The sequence below is a fragment of the Triturus cristatus genome, chromosome 2_1 (genome assembly GCF_964204655.1).
Source record: "Triturus cristatus chromosome 2_1, aTriCri1.1, whole genome shotgun sequence".
Taxonomy (NCBI): domain Eukaryota; kingdom Metazoa; phylum Chordata; class Amphibia; order Caudata; family Salamandridae; genus Triturus; species Triturus cristatus.
Genome location: NC_140581.1, coordinates 883,135,257 through 883,156,215, shown reverse-complemented (window position 1 = coordinate 883,156,215; position 20,959 = coordinate 883,135,257). Strand labels below are relative to the sequence as shown.

General features: G+C 42.6%; 1 protein-coding gene across 1 annotated transcript in view; it reads right to left on the bottom strand.

Annotated features, from left to right (window-relative positions):
• The window catches only part of LOC146866032 (annexin A1-like), a 141,859-nt gene that overhangs the window by 17,486 nt on the left and 103,414 nt on the right, over positions 1–20,959 (bottom strand). Inside the window, exon 10 of the mRNA XM_085633052.1 lies at positions 1,368–1,463. Coding sequence (XP_085489178.1) covers positions 1,368–1,463 — 96 coding nt within the window. The remainder of the gene's footprint in view (positions 1–1,367; positions 1,464–20,959) is intronic.

The window sequence follows — 20,959 nt, the reverse complement described above, 5'->3', positions numbered from 1 at the left end:
GTGTGAGTTATAGTTGCCTGCACTAACTATAACGGGGGAATTTCAATGGTTTTTCACGAGTGAAATGTCCAGCTAACTATAACATGTGTGAAACCTATGGTTTTTTAAGTGAATTTGCAAGGTTTTTTAAATGCTAATTCCTAACTATAACGTGTGTGAAACCTATGGTTTTTTCAGTGAATATATATATAATATATATATATATATTTCGATATTTTGTACAACTATATTTTTAACATTGATATTTTGTTATCGATAATTTTGTACTTACCTGTTTTAGTATAGGGAGTCGATCATTTTGCATTCTATATTGTTTCACCGATATTTTTTACTTCTATATTTTTTACATCGATATTCTTTGAGTGAACCCACCATAATCTTACATGTTTTCTAAATGTGTCATGGCATTATAAAGTTTAATTAGTGCACGCTCCGCTATTAAAGTTGCCTACTTTTTCTCCTTTACTTTAATCCAAACTTGCTTCCATTAGTAAATTCCCCATATTATAAGTCACTTCCTAGAGATCTACCCACTTGTTCTGCCTATCCCATTTTTCAGAGCACACTTAAAACACAAACTCTGTAATATTCTTCCCCTTTGACTACATTTCATGCTCACTCTGTGCCTATTTCAACCCATTGTTACTCCCTACTCCTACACCAAGGTCATGCATGTCTAAATTAAGAGAATTTATAAAATGCTCACAACCTATAGTATCCAAACACTACACATGATGAATCAGAGAAAGATGAATAAGAGTGAGAAAAGAAAGGGCAGGATAATGATTAAAGGGTATTTCCTATTCTCTGATATCAAAAGGGGGGACAGTTGTATCTTTATTTGGGAGTAGGGTGGTGTGCAACCTGCAGTGCCTGCATCTCTCTGCTTGACCACACGACTACCTAGTTATCCAAAATTAATTGACTGTATCTGTCATAAAGACTTTCTAATTTGCATCGCTGATTAGATTTTCTAATACCTTTAAGGTGACTGAATAATGCAGGCTTATGTCCTGAACAGTAATGTTGAAGTGTAGTATTTCAAACGTTAAATTCTTGGGCATAGCAATAGTAATTTTACACCATACAGCGCATCCTTAAACCTTGGTATTATGTAAAAGCTACAAAGATGTGGGGCAGCATGAATGAAACGTGCTACGGTGGCCCTAGGGTTTGCTGAATTGGTACATCACTGACTCCGGCATCCTGTGCTGTGATTACAGCACTTGTTACTGTAGAACCACAAGAGTGGAGGGGCAGAAGGTTGACAATAATGAAGGCTGGAGGGCTTTTTAATGAATAATGTTTTCACACACAGAGTACAGAGCTAGGTTTGCAAAATAATTCGCTAGAACAAAGCTACGTACCAACGGCAGACAAGCACTTTTCAATGTCGCCTTTCAGCTCCAGGTCCAGGACCTTATTCATGTCATGTTTGCTGTAGGTCACATATTTCTGAAACACTAAAAAGATGATGCATTATCAGATGACATAAGGTAATATATTTCCTCAGATATTTCTTCTTCGAAAGAACTATATTTTAGGTTGTTCTAGCAAAGTCATTGTAATTGCTTTAAACAAAAACGTTAAAAAAAAAACTTTATAGATCTCACACGGGACCAGCTTTAGCTGTATCACCTGCCTCATGTTTCAGAAAACACTCTAAAAATAAATGCATACATACATATTTTCACAAACATGCTTACATACACACATACGTACAAACGTAAATTCCTGCTTTTTGCCTTTTTGTCATTCCTCTTCACCCATTGAACAATTCAAGCGTCATTAAAAATGTTTTGTAATCTGATGTTCGTATGTCAGAATGTCATGTACGAAAATATCATTTATTTTCTATTTATTTATTTTATTTTAAAGGTTTTATATAGCGCTGGGTAGACCCGGAGGTATCAGAGCGCTTTACATGAGTATCAGACCATAGTTGCAGGCTACATCGTTACAAAGGTTACATAGTTTTAGAGCATGGCAACATAGTTACTTGAAAAGGTTGTGATCAACAATAAGCACATATACGTAAGGGAAAAAGCAGGCAAGGGGATAGATTCAGTGTAAGGGGGTAGGAGCAGGGAAAGTAGAGGAGGGGGAGGGCGACGGGGACACAAACCGGTAGACGAGTCAAAGATGCGTCCAAATTCCAGTAAGCTGTGATCCTAAGGGAAGTGGTATAATTTCCCCATCTCCGTTGCGAGAGGCTCCCTTTACACAGTGGGCTCTTTCAGAGGGGTCTCCGAGACTCCAAGGCCTACTTACTGGATCCTTCCCCAAAAAGGGGAGAGGGAGTGCTTTGGCAAGGGGTGCCATACCATACCTCAGCTGTGAGTGGTTCCCCTGGCGATGTGGACTCTCTCAGTGGGTTCGCTGAGACTCCAGAGTATAAATGTTGAACCTTTCCCCAACAAGGGGAGAAGGAGTGCTTAGTCAAAGGGCACAAAGGACAGGGAACTAGCAGGCAAGGGGAGAGATTTAGGGGAGAGGGGATAGGAGCTAGCGTGTTATATGAGGAACCATAATGTTACCATTTTACATCAGTTACAAATTACATACATTTCAAGAAAAGCATTTAAAGAACATAGGGGACAGGTGAATGGAGCAAGGAAGGGTAAGGGGATAGGGTAAAGGGGTAGGAGGAAGAAACAATCTACCCAGTTAATCAAGAGAAGAGCAGGGGGCAGCCATTTTAGAGAGAGGGAGGAATTCTTAGTAGTGGAGGGGATCTTGCACTTGACCCAGAAGTTCCAGGGAGGCGAGCGGCCATTATAGAGATATCAGAAATGCCAGGAACCGGGAACCTGAAGTCATTCATGGGGCATCCACCCCAACATCAGCATGTGGAGCAAGATTCCAGAATGAGGCCACCAAATGAAACCAGTCCTCATAGCGAGAGCAGACAGCTTCCGGCGTCGGAAGTGCAAGAGCCAAGATCCCCCAGGCAGCCAAGGGCGAGAGCGACTGTGGGCTCCAGAGACTCACTGCAGAAGCCCAGTGCCCCACAGCACCTCTCAGTAGTGGCAGGTGCTATATTTAACATATATTGTGCGTCCTAAATGTCCTTTACAAAAATATAATCCCTCTGGGTGTATATTTCATATTTTTAACTCGATATTTGGGAAATAGTGTTAATCTGAGATGATATTCCGACTACAAAATTCTGGTATTATACAGTATAAGATACCATGCCAACTCACCTGCCTGTATCTTGGCAAAAAACTGCAACCACAATTGCCATCTCAAACCATTGGAAAATATAATTGAGACTCACAATTTTTAAAGGTGATGCTGCTTTATGCCTCTCATGCCCCCTCTTAATCGTGGTTCACAATGCATTGCAGAATTCCTTTTAAAAGTTAGAAAGACTAGCCTAGGGTGTTTAGTGCATTGAAAAACACAATTCTGCAGTACTAAACCCTGTGATTTTGGGACTCACCAGCCTTGCAACCGAATACCAGCGCTGTACACCAAGCCCCTAATTCTGAGAATCTGAGAGTCCGAGAGTCAATGTGATTTGAATATATTCTGTATGCCCAACCTCCATTTAAGAGCAGCATAGAAATGCACAGCAGGAGGTGTCTTTTCAGATGAGGAGTAGGTGATCCGGCCATCATTTCAGGACCACAACAGGGCAAAGTGGTGCTGTCAGCATGCCCTCGCGGCTCAAGTACTAAGGAGTTTGGCTCAACACCAGAGAGATGAGCATCAAAATAGAATGCAGGTTACACATCCTGTGTATCAGCCAGTGGCTCATAACAAACAAAAGGGGTGTGTTCCATGGAGGGCTACACACTGTGTGACAAAAAATGAGAATGCGCAGATACTACTTTGTTGCTCAAATGTTGTTATAGGCAATTCCCCCTCGCCTCTCTTCACTACAGGGCCCAGGAATGGGATCCTGGTCACTTTCTTGCACTCTCCCACCAAACACACAGGAGGCCCAGGACCCCATTCCTAGGGCCTGAAAGGGCCAGTGGCGATGCACACATTTCTGCCAAAGTGAAGCAGCAGCTCCCACACCAGCACACAAGTGTGCTGACTGAGCGGGGAGCTGGCGAGAGAAGCTGGGGGTGGGCTCCCCGAGCTGCTCTCCAATGTCCCAGGTGCACGGGGGTGCCCAGGTGGGACCAGACACCCAAAAGAAAAAGAAGAGCGGTGCAAAGCCGTGCTAAAGAAAAAAGGCAAACACAGGAAAATGACCAGGCTCTCCCCAGCGCAGCAGGAGAGCAGCTGTTCAAAGATTCAGGGCAAATTGAGAGGAGCACCCCATTTTACCCTGCGGGGCTTGTTCATATTCTCAAGGAAAATCCCTTGTTTTGGATTTGGGGTGGCCCCAGGAGAACAGAGTCACCACCAAAAGAATGCAAAAGTGTGGGGAGAGCTGCAGGAGCATCACAGCCTCCCCCCAAAAAAACTGCCAGAGTCCCCACCAATATTCCCTCTAATTTTTAGTGTAAGGTCTCTGTGCGCTGCAGCCTAGGCTATGTGCGCCAGGAACCCGACTGCACGTGTGAGTGCAGCGACATATATCAGTGCACATTGTGTGAGTATTCATGTTAATCGCAGCGGTCTGACCCACTCACCAGAATTAAAGGACATACGCCACTTGTTATTGTTATGTTAAATCATGACTCAGCAACTTGGGAACAGTTTTACTTTCATGTTCATAAATTGAGGGGCATATTTACAAGCCCCTATCGCCACTTTCAGTGACGCTGTAATGGCGATAGGGGCTTCACCTTATTTACAAGGCAGCGTTCAGCCGCTTTACGTGGCTTAATGCTGCTTTGTAAATAAGGCACCCTTTTGCGTTGTACTTAGCGTGAAAGGGGAGGGCAATGTGTGTTGCTGTGGGCTTTTTCACTGCAACGCCCACCGTTTTTGACGCTGCCCCCTATTTACAAGGGTGGAGTAAATAGGAGGCAGCGTCAAAATTAAGTCCAGGGAAAACCTGGTCTTAAACAGGTGAAACAAGGAGAAATGCTTAACTGCTCCTCCTTTTTGCTGTTTCCATGTGTGCTGCGTTGTGCAGCACACATAGAACAGCAAATTGACAATGATTGTTTATGTGCAGGAAGGTGTCCCTTACCGCATATAAACAATCAAAAAAAAGAAATTGAATTTGAACTTCTATGTGTGCTGCATTAAGCAGCACACATAAAAGTTACTAAACATCATTTAAAGATTGTTTATGTGCAGGAAGGGAGACCTTCCTGCACATAAACAATCTTCCTCTCAAGGCAGACACACTTGCACTATGGTGCAAGGGTGCCTGCCTTGGCGCTAGGCTGCTAAGTTTAGCACCAGCACAGGGGTAAATGCAAAGCTGCACCATATTCCTGTAAATATGGGGCAGCCCTGTGTTTCTGAAGTGGCGGCATGCGGCGTTAAGCCAGGAAGGCTAACGCCGCACTCCGTCACTTCATTGTAAATATGCCCCTGAGTTTTGTAACAAAATGTTAACTAAACAGCATTTTACTGAAAGGAATATTTTAAGTATAATAAGTTATCATTATTTTTAGAAATAATGAAAGCCCAGAATATAGGACTCTCTGCTTCCCAGAGTGTCTGCTTTCTAGTATGGGAACAGTTGCTGGTGCAATCATTATTAAAAGACACCATTTCAAAATGGTGTTTAAATTGGGAGATGAAAAGCAGGCAATCAAATGAAGCAACGTCAGTCCTCATATAGGTGTTTCATTGCACCAATTGGGCAAAGCAGCATGACGCACTATTTGAGAGTAGGTACATCAAATACCCAAATTCCACCACAAATTAAAAAAAACAAGCAGTTTTAGCAAAGATAATTAGAGGTACCTGGTGTGCATTCAAGTTTTTACAAAATGCTGGTCTCAAGCTAGGGACCTATTTGCACTCTTAAAACCCACATCAATAAATAAAAAGTGCAACAATCAGCCTGGTTAACTTCCTGAAGTGATTGTGCTGATTTTAAAATAATTCCAATTATTTCCCACTCGAATTCTATACAAAATGCAACCAGGACTTTCTTTATAAATTTTTGGTTGACGTTGGTATTCTTGGAGGCGGTGGCACTATCAGTTCCGCGCCCAATGAAAACCGTCGGCCTAAATTGAGTAGGGCAGCCATTTCGTCCTCCACGCTGTTTCTGTGTTTTTCTAATTTGAAGCAGAGCCAGCAGGTGGGTTGTTGTTTGGTTGGCTCAGGCCTTATCAGAACGGCTTATGAATATTGTGAATAATTGATGGACCATTGCGGTTTTCGCTATGCTGTATAGCTGTAACATGGTAAAACTTATAATGTATTGGGCAGGGCTTTAAGTGGGATGAAAAAACTGGGGGGTCTCTCAAGGGGGCGTGGCCCGTGTAATGAAGGGTGTGGCTTAAAAACACATAGGCTAAACATCTGTGCTTAGCATAGTGTGCATCCCGACCGGTATTTTGCTGCTTCTGTCATTGCATCCAGATAAATAATACAACAAGTGACATTACACCTCCAACAAGCCAGGACTGTTGACTTTGTCAATGGTTCTTAGTTGCATATGATAAATAAGCACCAACTACGCCTTCGTTGTATATAGCATTTCAAATGCTTCAGTTCTGACACGATGAGGCTGAAAGAATTATAATGAGTCCCTTTGTAGTTACATCAAAGCAGTGAAGGGTGGTGCTGCCGAAGAGTTAAGGTTTTTTTTTTTCACACTGAGGGTGAGGGCAAAAATGGAGAGCCTGATAGGGACCCGTCTCGGCAACTGCTGAACACCAGCAGGACCCGTCCCACTTAAAGCACTGGGTTTGGGGTTACTTTCTGTGTCTGTCTGCTCTCCAGCGCAGTGAGCAGCCGCGGCCCGTGGAGGGTGTTCCGTGGGGCGGAAAGGCGCGGCGGGAGTGGGGCAGCGTGGGGGGTATAAAAACCGGAATATGGATAATTGGAGGTAAGTAAACAATTAAATAAATAAAACAAATTTCGCAGCGCGCCCTGCATCGCAAATTGCAATGCAGCGCGTGCTACGAAATTTGTTTTATTTATTTAATTGTGAGTCACAGGTGTGAAGCAAGTCTGTTGACACCTCGGGATGGCACATCATGCTTGTGGTCAGGGCTTTAAGTGGGATGAACAAACAGGGGGGTCTCTCATAGGGCGTGGCCGATATAATCAAGGGAGTGGCTTAAAACACTTAAGCTAAAAATCTGTGCTAAGTATTGTGTGATGCCCCACTGGTAGTTTGCTGCGTCTGTCCATTCATCCAGATATATAACACAAGAAGTTACATTACACCTACAATAAGCGAGGGCTACTGGCGTTATCAATGATTGTAAATAGTATAAGATAAATAAGCACCAACTATGACTTCATTATATATAACATGGAAAATACTTCCATTCTTGTGGATGAGGTTGTGGCTAAGGCTAGAGCTGACGACTTTCGAGCTGAGAAAGCAGCTTATAGCCTCACGTTGGCTCAACATCCTGTGATTCAAAACATATATGTCCTTGTGTAATGTAACTGGTGCTCACGTTTGCTCCATGTTTGCGCTATATAAAACTGAAAAACGAGTCTCTTTGAAGTTACATCAAAAGCAGTGATGGATGCAGAGCTAAGCTTTTTTTCCTCCACCCTGAAGGTAAAAATGGAGAGCCCGATAGGGACTCGTCTCGGCACCTGCTTAAAGCCCTGCTTGTAGTCTTGCTGGATTTCTTTTGTTAATTGAGCGCAGCACACAATCTGCCCTGCTTTATTACCAAAAGAAATGCAGCAAGTCTACAATCACGATGTGTGCTTTCAGAATCACCTGAAAGCACACGTCATGCTTGTAGACTTGCTGCAGTTCTTTTGTTAAAGGGGCGCGGCTGCGGTGCAGATTGTGTGCTTTGTGAAAGTAATCATGTTAATTGCAGCACATGAGTACTTTCCCAAAGGCATACAATCTGCCCTGCAGCAGCGCCCTTTTAACAAAAGAAATGCAGTAAGCGCAGGAGGCACTTGCTGCTGAACTCACTTGCCTCTGTGCGTGCGTCACACACCACACTGCGCGCTTGAGGTGAGTTAGCACCATACATGGAAAAGTGGTCCCCATCCTAGGTTAGGGTGGACTCTAAAATGATAACCCCCTCAAGGGTTCTTGAAACTTTTGAATCCTCCCTAGGGTGGAACTTTTGTTCTACAGCCGGAAAGACTGCGCTCTCTGGTGCAGGATTATGATTGCAACATTTGTGGCCTAAAGTTGTCCAAAATGAGTTTTTATGTTGAGATATACACTCTAGGGGTTAAAGGTGGTAATTACACATGTGCGTATTTACAAAAGTGATGTTCTTTTGGGACTATGTGTAAAGTGCAGTATTTTTATTTCTGTTAAAAGTGTTTATGCTGCAAGCACCCTTTAGGGATGATGTACTATTATCACACAGATGTTGTGATTATAACTTTGTTGCCTACAGGGGCTATGTTAAAAGTAGGGCTGGGCGGAGTTCACAGAGTTCTACTCTGCAGAATTCAGCTGAGTTGAATGAAAACGCCATGTGATTCCCCGGAGTGCTGCCGGCACCGACTCCCAACCAACAGCATAAAAATTAAGAGCACTCACTCCCCCATTCAATCATGCATGGTCTCTTTTGGCCCAGGTTGGTTCAACTCAGCACATGAGCTGCACTGATGCCCTAACTTATGGACCCCAAGATCTGTTCACGCCCCATCTACATTAGCCTTCAAAGTCATGGCTGAAAAGTGGGCACCTTATAAATGACAGTGCACCAAGCAGAACTCTGCACACTGCACTACATCTAACACTGTACCAAGCAGAACTCTGCACACTGCACTACATCTAACACTGTACCAAGCAGAACTCTGCGCACTGCACTGCACCATGTAGTACGCAGCTCACAGCATTGTACAAATCAGGATAGTAGGGCAGGTAAAGCCATTAAGCATTTGTGCTTCTTTTTGTGTGTGTGGGGGGGGGGGGGGGCAGGCATCTAGTGCTTCCTGCACTGTCCTACAAGGGCGACATCTAGGATCCTAGAGTACTTGTTGAATGTTGGGAGCCCGGTTCTGCAAAGATACCATTTTGTGTGAAACAAAATAACACGGAGCGCGTGATAAGGGGGATTCTGATAACTATAATAGAAGAGACAGCGCACTTACAGCAGAGGGCTGCGCTGCTTAAGAGCATATGGATGATGCTTTCTCTCCTGTTACTGCATTGCATTAACCCTTTTCTGAGTCCTTAACCGCTCTCTCACAGTCCACGGCTCTATGCAACTCCCGCAGCTCCTATTACAGAGCTGCAACGTTTCGACTTCTCTCACGGCTGCTCAGGCCACCAGTAGGCACCATGCTGTGCCTCCAACATACCAAAAAGGGGCAGGGAAGCGTGCAGCTGGTGTTACCAAACTTGCTGCACGCCTCCTGATGTACTCTGAAGGCTTTCCCTTGTGTCCCACAGAAGCACATCAACACTACTAGAGTGCATTATGTGAATGTAGCCATAGCCATATTAGGAGCCACATTAGGTGGAGAAATCTCAGATCGGGGCTGGTAAACTCCGCTATGTGCCAGATACCGCAGTGTCTGCTGAACTCTGCTCTCCAAGCGGAGCGCGGAGTTGTAAAAACTCTGCAAGCTCCACCAGCAGAGCCGAGTTTATCACCCACACCTACTTAAAAATGCGTATTTCATGCTAAATATAATTTTGATGACACAAATCACCTAGACCTGCATAGAGATTTTCCTTTGTGAATGTTTCAATATAGTAATGATGCTGACAACCACTCATGTGCAATGTAAACATGCTTTATTGCCAGCATTCAGTGTGCGTTCATTCAAAGTGATATTCGATTATTGCATATTATTATTACGATTGAATGTTCAGATGTGATTTGTTAATCTAGACCTCCCGTTGGGATATGTAAGAATGATTATGCAATGTCATCCAACAGTATTTCCATAAGCTTGTGTAGATTTGTAAATGTCTGCATAGTATTGAGTAGAGTCTGTGTAATAAATGTACTTTTTCCCTTTTCAAAAGAAAAAGCGTAGGCTGGACAATCATTTATTGAGTGTTATTATTGTGTATCTGTGAATGGCGATTACTAGTCCACACCACCTGCCTTGAGTAGGCCTTGGACTTCTCTGTTTTGCTACCCTATGAAAGTCAAGCGCTACAATGAGGTGTTTGGTTCCCAGTGAAGGACAAATGTAGACCCATAACTTTTGCAGGCCACACAATGTATGACTCATTTTATAACACTGTGTATTTATCAATTTTGAAAACATGACACAGATTGTTTTTTGGTATGGTAAGCAATCAGTTTGTTTGTATTATTCATTGACTGCCAGTAGATACCCCCGTTCTGAGCCTTCCACACATTGGCTCTTCCTATTCTGAACTTGTTAGTGGCCTGCCACCTAGAGGAGTGACAGGAAAGGTGTCCCAAAGCTATTTAAGCTAGGCATCAGTCGAATTTCAATTATGCCAACGTAATTAGAGTAATTTTGGTAAATATACGTTACTCTTTGACATGTAATTACTGACAATTATGTGATTATTCCCCACGTGTGATTTGGGGGGAAAATCCTACCAGCGAGAGCACATTTAAGTGAGTATCTTCTCATGCTTTCTATCGCTATTCATCTTCTGCTGCATTTAGTGCTATTTCTTAGTGCAAAAAGTCATTCCTGAGTCCATTTTGGACACAAGGGTGCTTTTTGCCTTAATAAAATAGCACTAAATGGCAAGAGTACGCTGGCGAAAAAATCCTACCCATAGAACACATTTAGGGAGCACGAGTTGCTACTTGCGCGGGCTATTCATGTTCTTTTGCATTTTGCGCTATTTCTTAATGCAAAATCCATCCTCACATCCCTTTTTTACATGAAGGGACCATTTTGTGCTAAGAAAGGGTGCTAAATGCCAAATTAGTCTTGTTGCAGATTCCACGTAATGTTTAAGAATTTTTGGGTAAATCTGTGTGATTATGCTATACTGCATTACATGAGTTTTGCCCACATATAATTTAAACCAAATCTGCATAGGGCATATGGTACATGGATGCGATCGACACCTTGTGTAGTTGAGCTCTATATCAAGTATCTTGTTTTACCCTGACTGGTGTAGACTAGAGACTGTTTTTCTTACACCCAAGTATAAATCAGGAGAAATTTTGTTATGTGGATGATATCTCACAGAATTTATGATTATTAGTCTACTTGAATTTTCTCAGGCCTACAATCTACTTTATGTTAAAAAACCATAGAAATGTATTGAAAAAACCAACACTATAGTTAGGAAATAGATTTTTTTGAAATGTAGAGTTTCACTGAAAAAACACAAAGGTTACAGGGATGTTATACTTAGGCTCAGATTTTACACAAGCAAAACCATAGAAATTCAGCAGTTATAATTACCTGAACTAGCTATAGCTCAATGCTTATGACCTCACATATTACATCACTCATGACATGGTCAGTGACATCACTGATGACATCACTGATGACATCTCAAATGACATCACTGATGACATCACTGATTACCTCATGCAGTGAGTGTAAGTGGTGAGGTAGCAAACAATTGCACATAAAATTATCTTTAAACAGTGCTATATAAGCGTAATTCTTTACTGACACACTTTTCAAATACTTCCCATTATACAAGTTCTAGACAACATGTGTTTCGTCTAGTATTTGTTTTCAAATATTGACTTCCTCCAGAGCTACCAAGTACCCGCATATTGTATCTAATCTCCGTGAGCTAATAAAATCAAGTGATTTTCCAGCTCGTCATCATTCACTCATCTGTAAGTTAAGCAGGTTCCTATGGTTTATTAGTGAGAAACCTTCAGGTAAATTCATCAACATCCAAATCTCTTATGTCATTATTGAATGAGGCACAGTTCTTCTGGTCCCAAGTCTAAACAAAGATTTGTGCTCAACAAAGCGAGTACATGTTTGATAGGATCCAGTTTGTGGTCCCAGTGAGCTGCAGGTTTTGGGCAATTATTGACATGCAAAATTATGGATTTTGATGAACTTACATGTCTAGAATTTGTATAATGGGAAGCATTAGAAAAGTGTACATCTGCTACTGTTTTGGGTCCATTTTGGCTAAGGTGCACTTTAAGAATAGCAATGGATTTACTATTTTGTGAGTGTGCGTGTCTGTCACTCCCTAAACCCTTCCTTACCCCTTCCAAATCCCCTCCTTACCTTTCCCTTTAAGTAGTAAGTATTCCCTTTTTTCCAGCCACTCCCTTGGCCCTTCCCATATTTACCAGAATGTAGCAATCCTAAATGTGATAAGGATTTCCCCATAGAAAAGATGGGTAAGGTGGAGGTGAAGATTTACACTCATAAGTTTTTTCGCTGCTTTTTAGGTCTCGCTGAGGCAGCGCGCATGCGCTGCTCTGCGAGACATTTAGTAGGTGAGTTTTCAAAGTGCTACTGGCTGGCCTAGCGCTTGCGTTCACACGAGCATGCACGCGCGCAGCCGGCCGCCATCTGTCTTTCACGGGTCATTAGCACCGTGATGACTTTCACTTTCGCAAAAGTAGAGAAAAAACATCAAGTTCTTTACTTTTGCTATAATCGCGGCACCCGCGCTTTACTTTGAACATTAAAAGTAAAGTGCGGGTGCCGCGATTATAGCAAAAGTAAAGAAATAGAAAAAAACATCTATTTCTTTACTTTTACTACAATCGCGGCACCCGCGCGTTACTTTTAATGTTCAAAGTAAAGCGTCGGTGCCGCGATGCTTGTTACAGAAGCATCTATGTCAAATCAACAATTTCCTGATTTAGCCTTTATTTGTTGTTCTGCTAATCATTTCTTGCTATTCCTTCTGGGGCGTCCAATTATTCTAACCCAACATCTTGTTTATTCTTCTCCTGTTTGCACTCGGGGCCTTCAGCCCTGCTGTGAATTCCAATTTCACAACTCTGATTTGACAGGTTACCAAACATATTGTGCAAGATACACTATTCCTAATATATTAAAAACGTCTACTATTCATGTGTCAACTGGACCTCCTATCTAGAATATTTTTACCTTCCAGGGTCCAGAACCGCACTTCCCTACATTTAAAGGGTGAAAATCTCTACAAATATGAGCAACTACAATATTGACAATGGAACTGCCATAGGACTGAACATGTTTGTTTGACCAACAGGCTGTACCCACGCGTTCCAGTGAGGGATCTAAGGATCTAAGTAAGATCTAGCTGGTTGAGCCTTCTGAAAACCCCCGTTTTAGTGGGCCTACTGATTGGAGGAGAATTTTGTGTTCTCGTAACTAAAATGTGAAAAGATCGAATTCTCCAAAATCATCTTACTGTTGGCCATCTATAGTTTTGTAGTGCACAGAGAGCATTTCACTTCTGCTAGTCTCTTTGTTTCCTCCCACTAGTTCCTGTTCGGATTCCCTTTTTCTGGCCTTATGATTTCCTTGGTGATAGCTGCCCTTGATATATAAAGAAGTACATTGTAAACCTTGTGGGGTTTTTTCTGCCTATATAAAGCATGCCACGGCTTTTGAAAAAGATTCTGCTCCAAAAATAACCAAGATAAAATAAATCAATAGCTTATTTTCACTTATGAACTTGGTTTGTATATATTGCTTCATAATGCACTATCTAGGTGCTGTAACTAGCCGATTTTACTATTACTGCTCTAAATTCTGCTGAAGCCTAGTTGTAAGTTTGTATGCGCTATATAAATGAGTAAAAGTAAAAGTAAAGTAAAGTTACAGGCCTACAAATTAATAAATACATTCTAAATTACAATACTAAAGTGTGCATCGTGCTTGTAGCTTCTACCGTGGGATTGTAAAGACATTTTTTTTTTGCGCTATGTTTTGCGTTAGGTTTGGGCTCTGGTGTTTCCAGCCTTGACTGCAGCCGTTGCAGTGGCCTCTTGCTGCTTGTTGTTGGGTGGAATGAAAGACCAGGGGGCATATTATCAAGACAGGCGATTAAATTATCGCCGCTTTAGCAGCAGAAAACTGTCGCTAGAACGGCGATAATGGGCTTGATAATATGCTCTATGGAATTCCAATTGAAGCCCAGGTTAGATGTGAAGGACATCTAACCTGAGCTTCAATTGGAATTCCATAGAGCATATTATCAAGCCCATTATCGCCGTTTTAGCAGCAGTTTTCTGCCGCTAAAGCGGCGATAATTTTATCGCCTGTCTTGATAATATGCCCCCACGTTAACTCGCGTTTACATGAGCATCAGCGTTAAACCGGTGCCCACGGCCCTTCAAAGCGGCCGGATCAAGGTGAGCGGACTGTTACTCACAAGGGCTTTGAGATAATGATGAGTGTAGCTTTACTCTTCGAGCTAAGTGAGAATAAAAGTGGGGGCAATAAATACTCATGGCCAAGGCCATTAAAAGGACAAAAGCTGGGAATTCTCCAGCACTGGACTCCGCTTGCTTGTTTATTAGCTGGTGCCTAGTCTGGGCTGCTGGGGTGGAGATGCCGATCTGTGACAGAACTTTGAAACTCTTGCATGACCCTTTCATTTTAGCATAAGGCAGCCTGAGTTTATAGCTCCGGCTTTAAAGATGACTAATGATTTACTCATTTCCGTACCATTTAACCAAATCGACCCTTTTTTCCCAGGGAAGGATGTGTGTTTATTTAGGCCTTTGTCTGCCCAGGGATTAAGCGCCGGCCCACCAGTATTGTGAACTTGGTGGCAATAAAAGCCCGCCACAACACACTGTAAAATCATTCTTACCATGGCATTACTTGCACAGTATCCTTTACAAAGTAGAATGCCGGGACTCCCCTTTCACTAATCTAAAGCATTTTATCTTGTTCCTCATGTGTAATGCTGCCTTTCCCCTTTCTAATTTGAAAAAAATGTACATATGTTTTTGTGACCCTTCGTGTGTTTAGTTTTTTTGTCCAGATGACTTGTTAACAGTGACGCAGATACGTGATCCGAAAACAAAAGAAACATTTTAATTAGAGCTTCAAATGGGGGACGTTAGGCCATAAAAATATTTTTCTACGTTTTGCATAATTTTTTTCCCATACCGTGAATTCAACATACTTGGGGGCATATTATCAAGCACGGCGTTAAAATTATCGCCGCTTTAGCGGCAGAAAACTGCCGCTAAAGCGCCGATAATGAGCTTGATAATATGCCGAAGAGATTTCCAATAGAAGCCCATGTTGACACCAGAACATGGGCTTCTATGGGAATTCTCTGCGGCATATTATCAAGCCCATTATCACCGCTTTAGCGGCAGTTTTCTGCCGCTAAAGCGGCGATAATTTTAACACAGTTTCTTGATAATATGCCCCTTGGAAAGTGCCTATCACATTACAACCACCAGGTGGCGCAACAGCCAAGCAGACCCATGCTTTTTGGGTGGTGCTGATATTCCGGGAGATTTAGCCATGAGCATATGCATTGTATTAATTATTTTCCAGTACGAAAGAGCTTTGTAATCCCCCTATAAAACACGCTTAGAGGCATCCGCAGATAAGGCGAGGTCCTTCTAAAGGAGGTTCATCTTTAAGAAAAACTGTTGAAGGACTGATCACATCTCTCTTGTTTTTTAAAGTAAAAATATAAAGGCATATTTATTTGGCTGGAGAGAGTTTTTAATTATTCACTGCGGCCGTTAGCGTGTTATGTGCAGAGCAGATTGTGTCTGCAGCAGTGATGTGCAATGTGTTGCTTCTTGTAATTTGTAAGTCGTTTATTTAAAATGTGGTCATTTCTCGTTGTAGTCTTACTGATGCTATGGGTAGGTGGTTCTGGCTGGTTATTAACGATGTCGAGATATTTCCTGCAAATAGTCACTACGTAGCTGCCAATTTCCTATTTGTAGTGTGTTTTTGTGGCATTTATTCATCTATTTATTTATTTTATTTATTTGCAAAGTTTTAAATAGCGCTGACTAGACCCTGAGGTATCAGAACTCTTTACATGAGTATCGGCGAGTTACAGGTTACAAAAATTACATCAGTTACAGGAACCAAGAATAGAAATGGGAGAGAAACATTGATAACACACAAGCATTGGCAACGCCAATAGGTCTCGCCTTTGGGACCTTATAAGTGTTTAGTTATCCAGCACAATATCCTTGGTGCAACAACATCAAGTGTTGCATGGCTAAACACTTATAAGGTCCCAAAGGCGAGACCTACTGGCTATGCCAATGCTTGTTGTAGTTGGCAAGTAGTATTAATGTAGTACCTCTTTATGTGCTACAAAATGCTGTTTCTGAAGACCGGAATTTTCTCACATTGAGGGAAACTGGGAAGTGTAGAAGAAATGCAGATAGCGCAAAAAGCAGTGTCTGACAGAGATCGGCTGCATAACTCAAACAATGAAGAACTAAAGTGAAGTAAATTTAATTTACTGGAACAGAGAGAACCATACAAGAGAGAGAAAACTCAATAGAGCAGCACTGCAAGGACATGGTATGGAATGAAGTTGAAGGATGGTTAACTTTTGGTTCCCTTCACTAGAAACGTTCCTCATCACCTCCCATCATGGTGCATGCCATGCCTCTGTTAACCCCTTACTTATCTTATCCCCCTGCCACCATATGAACCACCATCATACCGCTGCTGAGCACATCATGAATAATCCCTCTGCTAAATCAATACACAGTGTGGAAGACATAAATGTGTACGTCCCAGGATAAGCACAGCTGTCAAAGTACTGCATAATCACAATGTTATTATTGACTTCAAATTTAAGATAGGAACTATACAAAAAACCCAGCAGTGTCAAAAATAAGTCCAGAAACAAAACACGCCAGAACAATTAGTATGTGGAATTGTTTAAATCACAAATGTAAAGAGAACGAGAACAGAGTTAGAGTTGGAAACATACATGCTAACTCTATGAACAACAACAACAAGCTATCAAAAGGATGGGAAGAGGGAAACAGTCAACACCATAATTATTGTATACACTGCATTGCTGCATGGCTCAGCACTTCTAAGAGGTTACCAATGTAAAGCAAGGCTATACACGCAACTATTAACTACCCACTAAAAAGGCTGTAGATATGGAAAATTGAAGTAGGAAAAAAACAATGTAAAGGTTGATAAGAGACTCAAGAGCAGCTGTGGTGCCACAAGCAGAAATGAAGTAGGAAAAACGTTGATACTCATAACACAGAAATCAACTTATGCCCTACCAGGTGTCCCCCTCCTGTAAGTAATTGTTGTATATACTGCATGTATTATGAAATATCACTGATAAAATAAAACAATAGCCATGATTAAGCCATAAAATATAGATTATCTTGTCAATAATACATGTGTGATGGCTGCTGATGGCTGCATGGCATGCGCGAGGTGCCACCCTCATTAGAACTGAAAAAACTGAAACACACATAACTATTTTATTTAGTTAGACCTAATAATATCTAGAGTGATTTTATGTTGATCAGCAACTTAAGAATTAATTTAGAAGGAAGATGTTAAGAGAACCTGTACAGCAAAGCAGAGTGAAGGGGATTGGGCTCCAAAAGAAGTTTGAAACAGGAAGGCAGACAGTTATAATGGAGGGAATAGTAAAGGTATTGAGTTTAAACAGTTCATTCTTAATAATTCTTGTACGTTGACCTGAGCCGAAGTTTGCCATGACCAGTGGAGATTATGTGTCTATTGAGCTGAAAACAAGGCAACAGTCATCTGAGGCACCCTTGGGACAGTGAATATAAAGATTTATAAACAAGGGATTGAGACTGCTACTTATTGCTTAATGGAGAGTTTTTGCAGCAGTTTCAAAGCAGGAGAGAGTGGACAGAATTGGAGTACTCAAGGTGGTATAGTGGACTGTCTGAGTAAGGCAAATATCACAACATTAACGAAAACAATCTGATAAGTATTTGGTCAATATATTATTTTGTAGCTGTCAGACCTGCAACACTTGAGGTGGTGTTTACCTAAACTTTTTTCTTTTTTCGCATGGGTTTTGCTAATCCTCTATGAGTCGCCTTAGGGCTCTGGGCACTTTCCCACTGTAAATGCAGTGTGAAAGTGTGTGCGCCTTTCTTACACATGTTAGGAAGTGGTGCTTACCTGATCTTTTTAAACATATTTCAAGCCTGAAATTGCAGGCCTGTGTATGGGCACTTGCACCTATGGTGTTTTTAAACATGTGTCAAGCCTGCCATTGCAGGCCTCTTATACAACTGCACTTGTGCTCAGGTTGGCCTTTCTAAATCACTAGCAATCCTGAGGTAACCTTTCACTACCACTAGGACACCCCTGGGGTAAGTCTTAAGGGGTGAAACAAGTGGTAGCTGAAAAGCAGGGCAAGTACACGTGTGTTCCCTGCCCAGGTTATAAAGAAGACCCATGTGAGTTTTCACTTCTTATGAGGTTTGCTCTTCTCAATGGTTAACATAAAGGAATGGTTGAAATTACGTTAGGATGCAATAGTGGCATACAGTGGAGCAACCTCATAACGTTTCTTATCACACTGACAACCCCTCTCTTGTGGTAAAGAAGGATTTGTTATTCATAGCTTAGAAAGTGGGCATCTCTCTGCTCTAAAACTCTTTGCGAGCCTTTTAGTTTGACTCCAGTCCACACTGGAGGCTAGGAGAGAACATCTGTGCATTCCCCAGAGGCAGCTACAAACATTGGGCATGCAACTAGAATAACAGACCTCTGCCATTTGAGGGCCTGGCTGGAAAGATTGCAGGGAGAGATTTTGACACTTGGCTTCTGGGATGCCAGATCATAGCCCCACTAAAGATTAGGATCTGCATTCCACGGCCTAATGGCAGACATCTGTGGTTCAAAGTGAAACACTCTGAAGTACCCCCAACTTCAAAGGCACACTATAGTATAACTACTGGTGCCATACTTCAGCAGGGTAGAGATACACTTGTGAGGATGTAGGGCCTGAGATTCTGGAACTGCGTGGTGCACACTACAAGAGGAATCTGTTGTGCTCAAGGAGGATTAATGCCATTGGAAGGGACCAGTTAGACCTGGCATCCTTGGAGTGGGTTCCCGACTTTTTCACTCTTCTTCCTGTATTTTTGCTGTTTGCTGGATGTTTTTTTTGCTGTTTTAGGTACCCTGGGCACTTTGCCACTGCTGACCGGTGCCAAAGTGCAAGTGTTCCCTGATTGGCATATTTGATTTACGGGTAAGCCCCTAGTCAGTCAATCAATCAGGGATTTGTAAAGTGCACTACTCACCCGTGAGGATCTCAAGGTGCTGGGGGGGAGGGGGGATTTGAGCACTTCTGCCTCATCCGAAGAGCCAGGTCTTGAGGCTCTTCCTGAATGCTTGCAGTGTGGGAGTTCATCTGATGTTGAGGGGGAGTTTCATTTCAGGTCTTGGCCGCGATGTTGGAGAAGGCTCTTCCACCCATTCTGGCTCTGCGGATGCGTGGGATTTCAGCCAGGGCAAGGTCGGCGGAGCGGAGGAGGAGGCTCTTTCATTGTGCACTGAGTGCACTGAGTGTGCCAGGCCCTGTAAATCAAATGCTACTAGTGGGCTTGCAGCATGGGCTGTGCCACCCACCTGAGTAGCCCTGTGATTGTGACTCAACATTGCCTTTGGTATGTGTGCGTGCACAGTTATAAACTGCCATGTCGACCTGGCAAGTGCACCCACTTGCCAGGCCCTAAACTCCCCTTTTCTTACATGTAAAACATCCCTAAGGTAGGCCCAAGGTAGCCCCATGAGCAGGGTGCAGTATATGTGAAAGGTAGGACATGGGCTGATGTGTGTTACATGTCCTGATAGTGAAACACTGTGTCTTTCACTTTTTACTATTGACAGGTTTTCTGTCCCATAGTTTAACATGGGAGCTGCCTTGTAACATCTTACACGTGTAACTTTCCATTGGGCCGAGAAATATAAATCAAGTTTAGGCTCTCTAAACTCAGAATGGAATAACACACCTTTTAATAAAAATGGTTGGTAAATTGTGTGTTTGAAAATGCCACTTTTAGAAAGTGGGCATTTTCTTGCTTTACCATTCTGTGTGCCTCAGCCTGTTTGTGTATTCACCATGTGGTTTTGGAGTGATAGGAGCTGGGGATGTGCATTCACTCTAGACAGTCATAAGGGGGATTGAGGTTTGTCCTGCCTTACCTGGGTGACTCATAGCCAGACTGAGTAGACCTTGCTGAATTTAGAGTGGTGGGAGGAGTTTTCACTAGCACCTGAATAAGCTTTCTGCTTTGCACAATGCTGTTTCCACCTCCTGTAGTGAAGCTTGAGCAGGGATGACAGAACTGGTTTTACTGAGCTCAGAGTCTCTTAGAACAAAGACTATAGAGAGAAAATGGGGTTTAAATATTAGACCTAGGGTCCCCAAACTTTAGATCACTTCTGGAATCAAGAGGAACCTCTGCCAAGCAGAAGAGTTGAATAACTGTGAGGAGGAGAGTGCCCCTTTGCTGTGTGTTGGCTAGCTGGGTTAGCCTGCAGTTGCTGCTTCTGCCAAGGAGAGGACAAAGACTGGACTTTGCAGTGAACCTGCTTGAGAAGAATCTCTAAGGGCTTGTGTGTGCGGGCCTCCTGTTCTGAAGTCTCAGGGACACAAATACTTCACCCATAGCTTCCTTGAACTCTGCTGCTGGGAGTTCTGACCTGCCATGAGGTGCTTGTTACAGCTCTGGGCCTCAGAAGGTTGGTGCTGGTACAGCAAGCTACCAAGAACTGAAGATCTGAAGAAAATCGATGCTTTGCCTCCCTGCAGCTGAATGTCTGACGCAGCACCACCGTGCAGGAGAAATTCCCCACACACAAAACCATGCGGCTGAAAAAAAGACAAAGCACCTCTCAGCAGCCAGAGAAATTGCCACATGCCGAGTCCTGTGTACCTATCACCCTCACCAAAGATCACCGCACCAACTCAGATGAAGGACCAGCTGGGCAGCAAGAAGAATTGAATCATCGCTGATCGGCAGCTGGAGAAATCAACATAGCATTTGGTTCGCCGTCGATGCATCGCTTCTAGCATGTCTGGATTTTC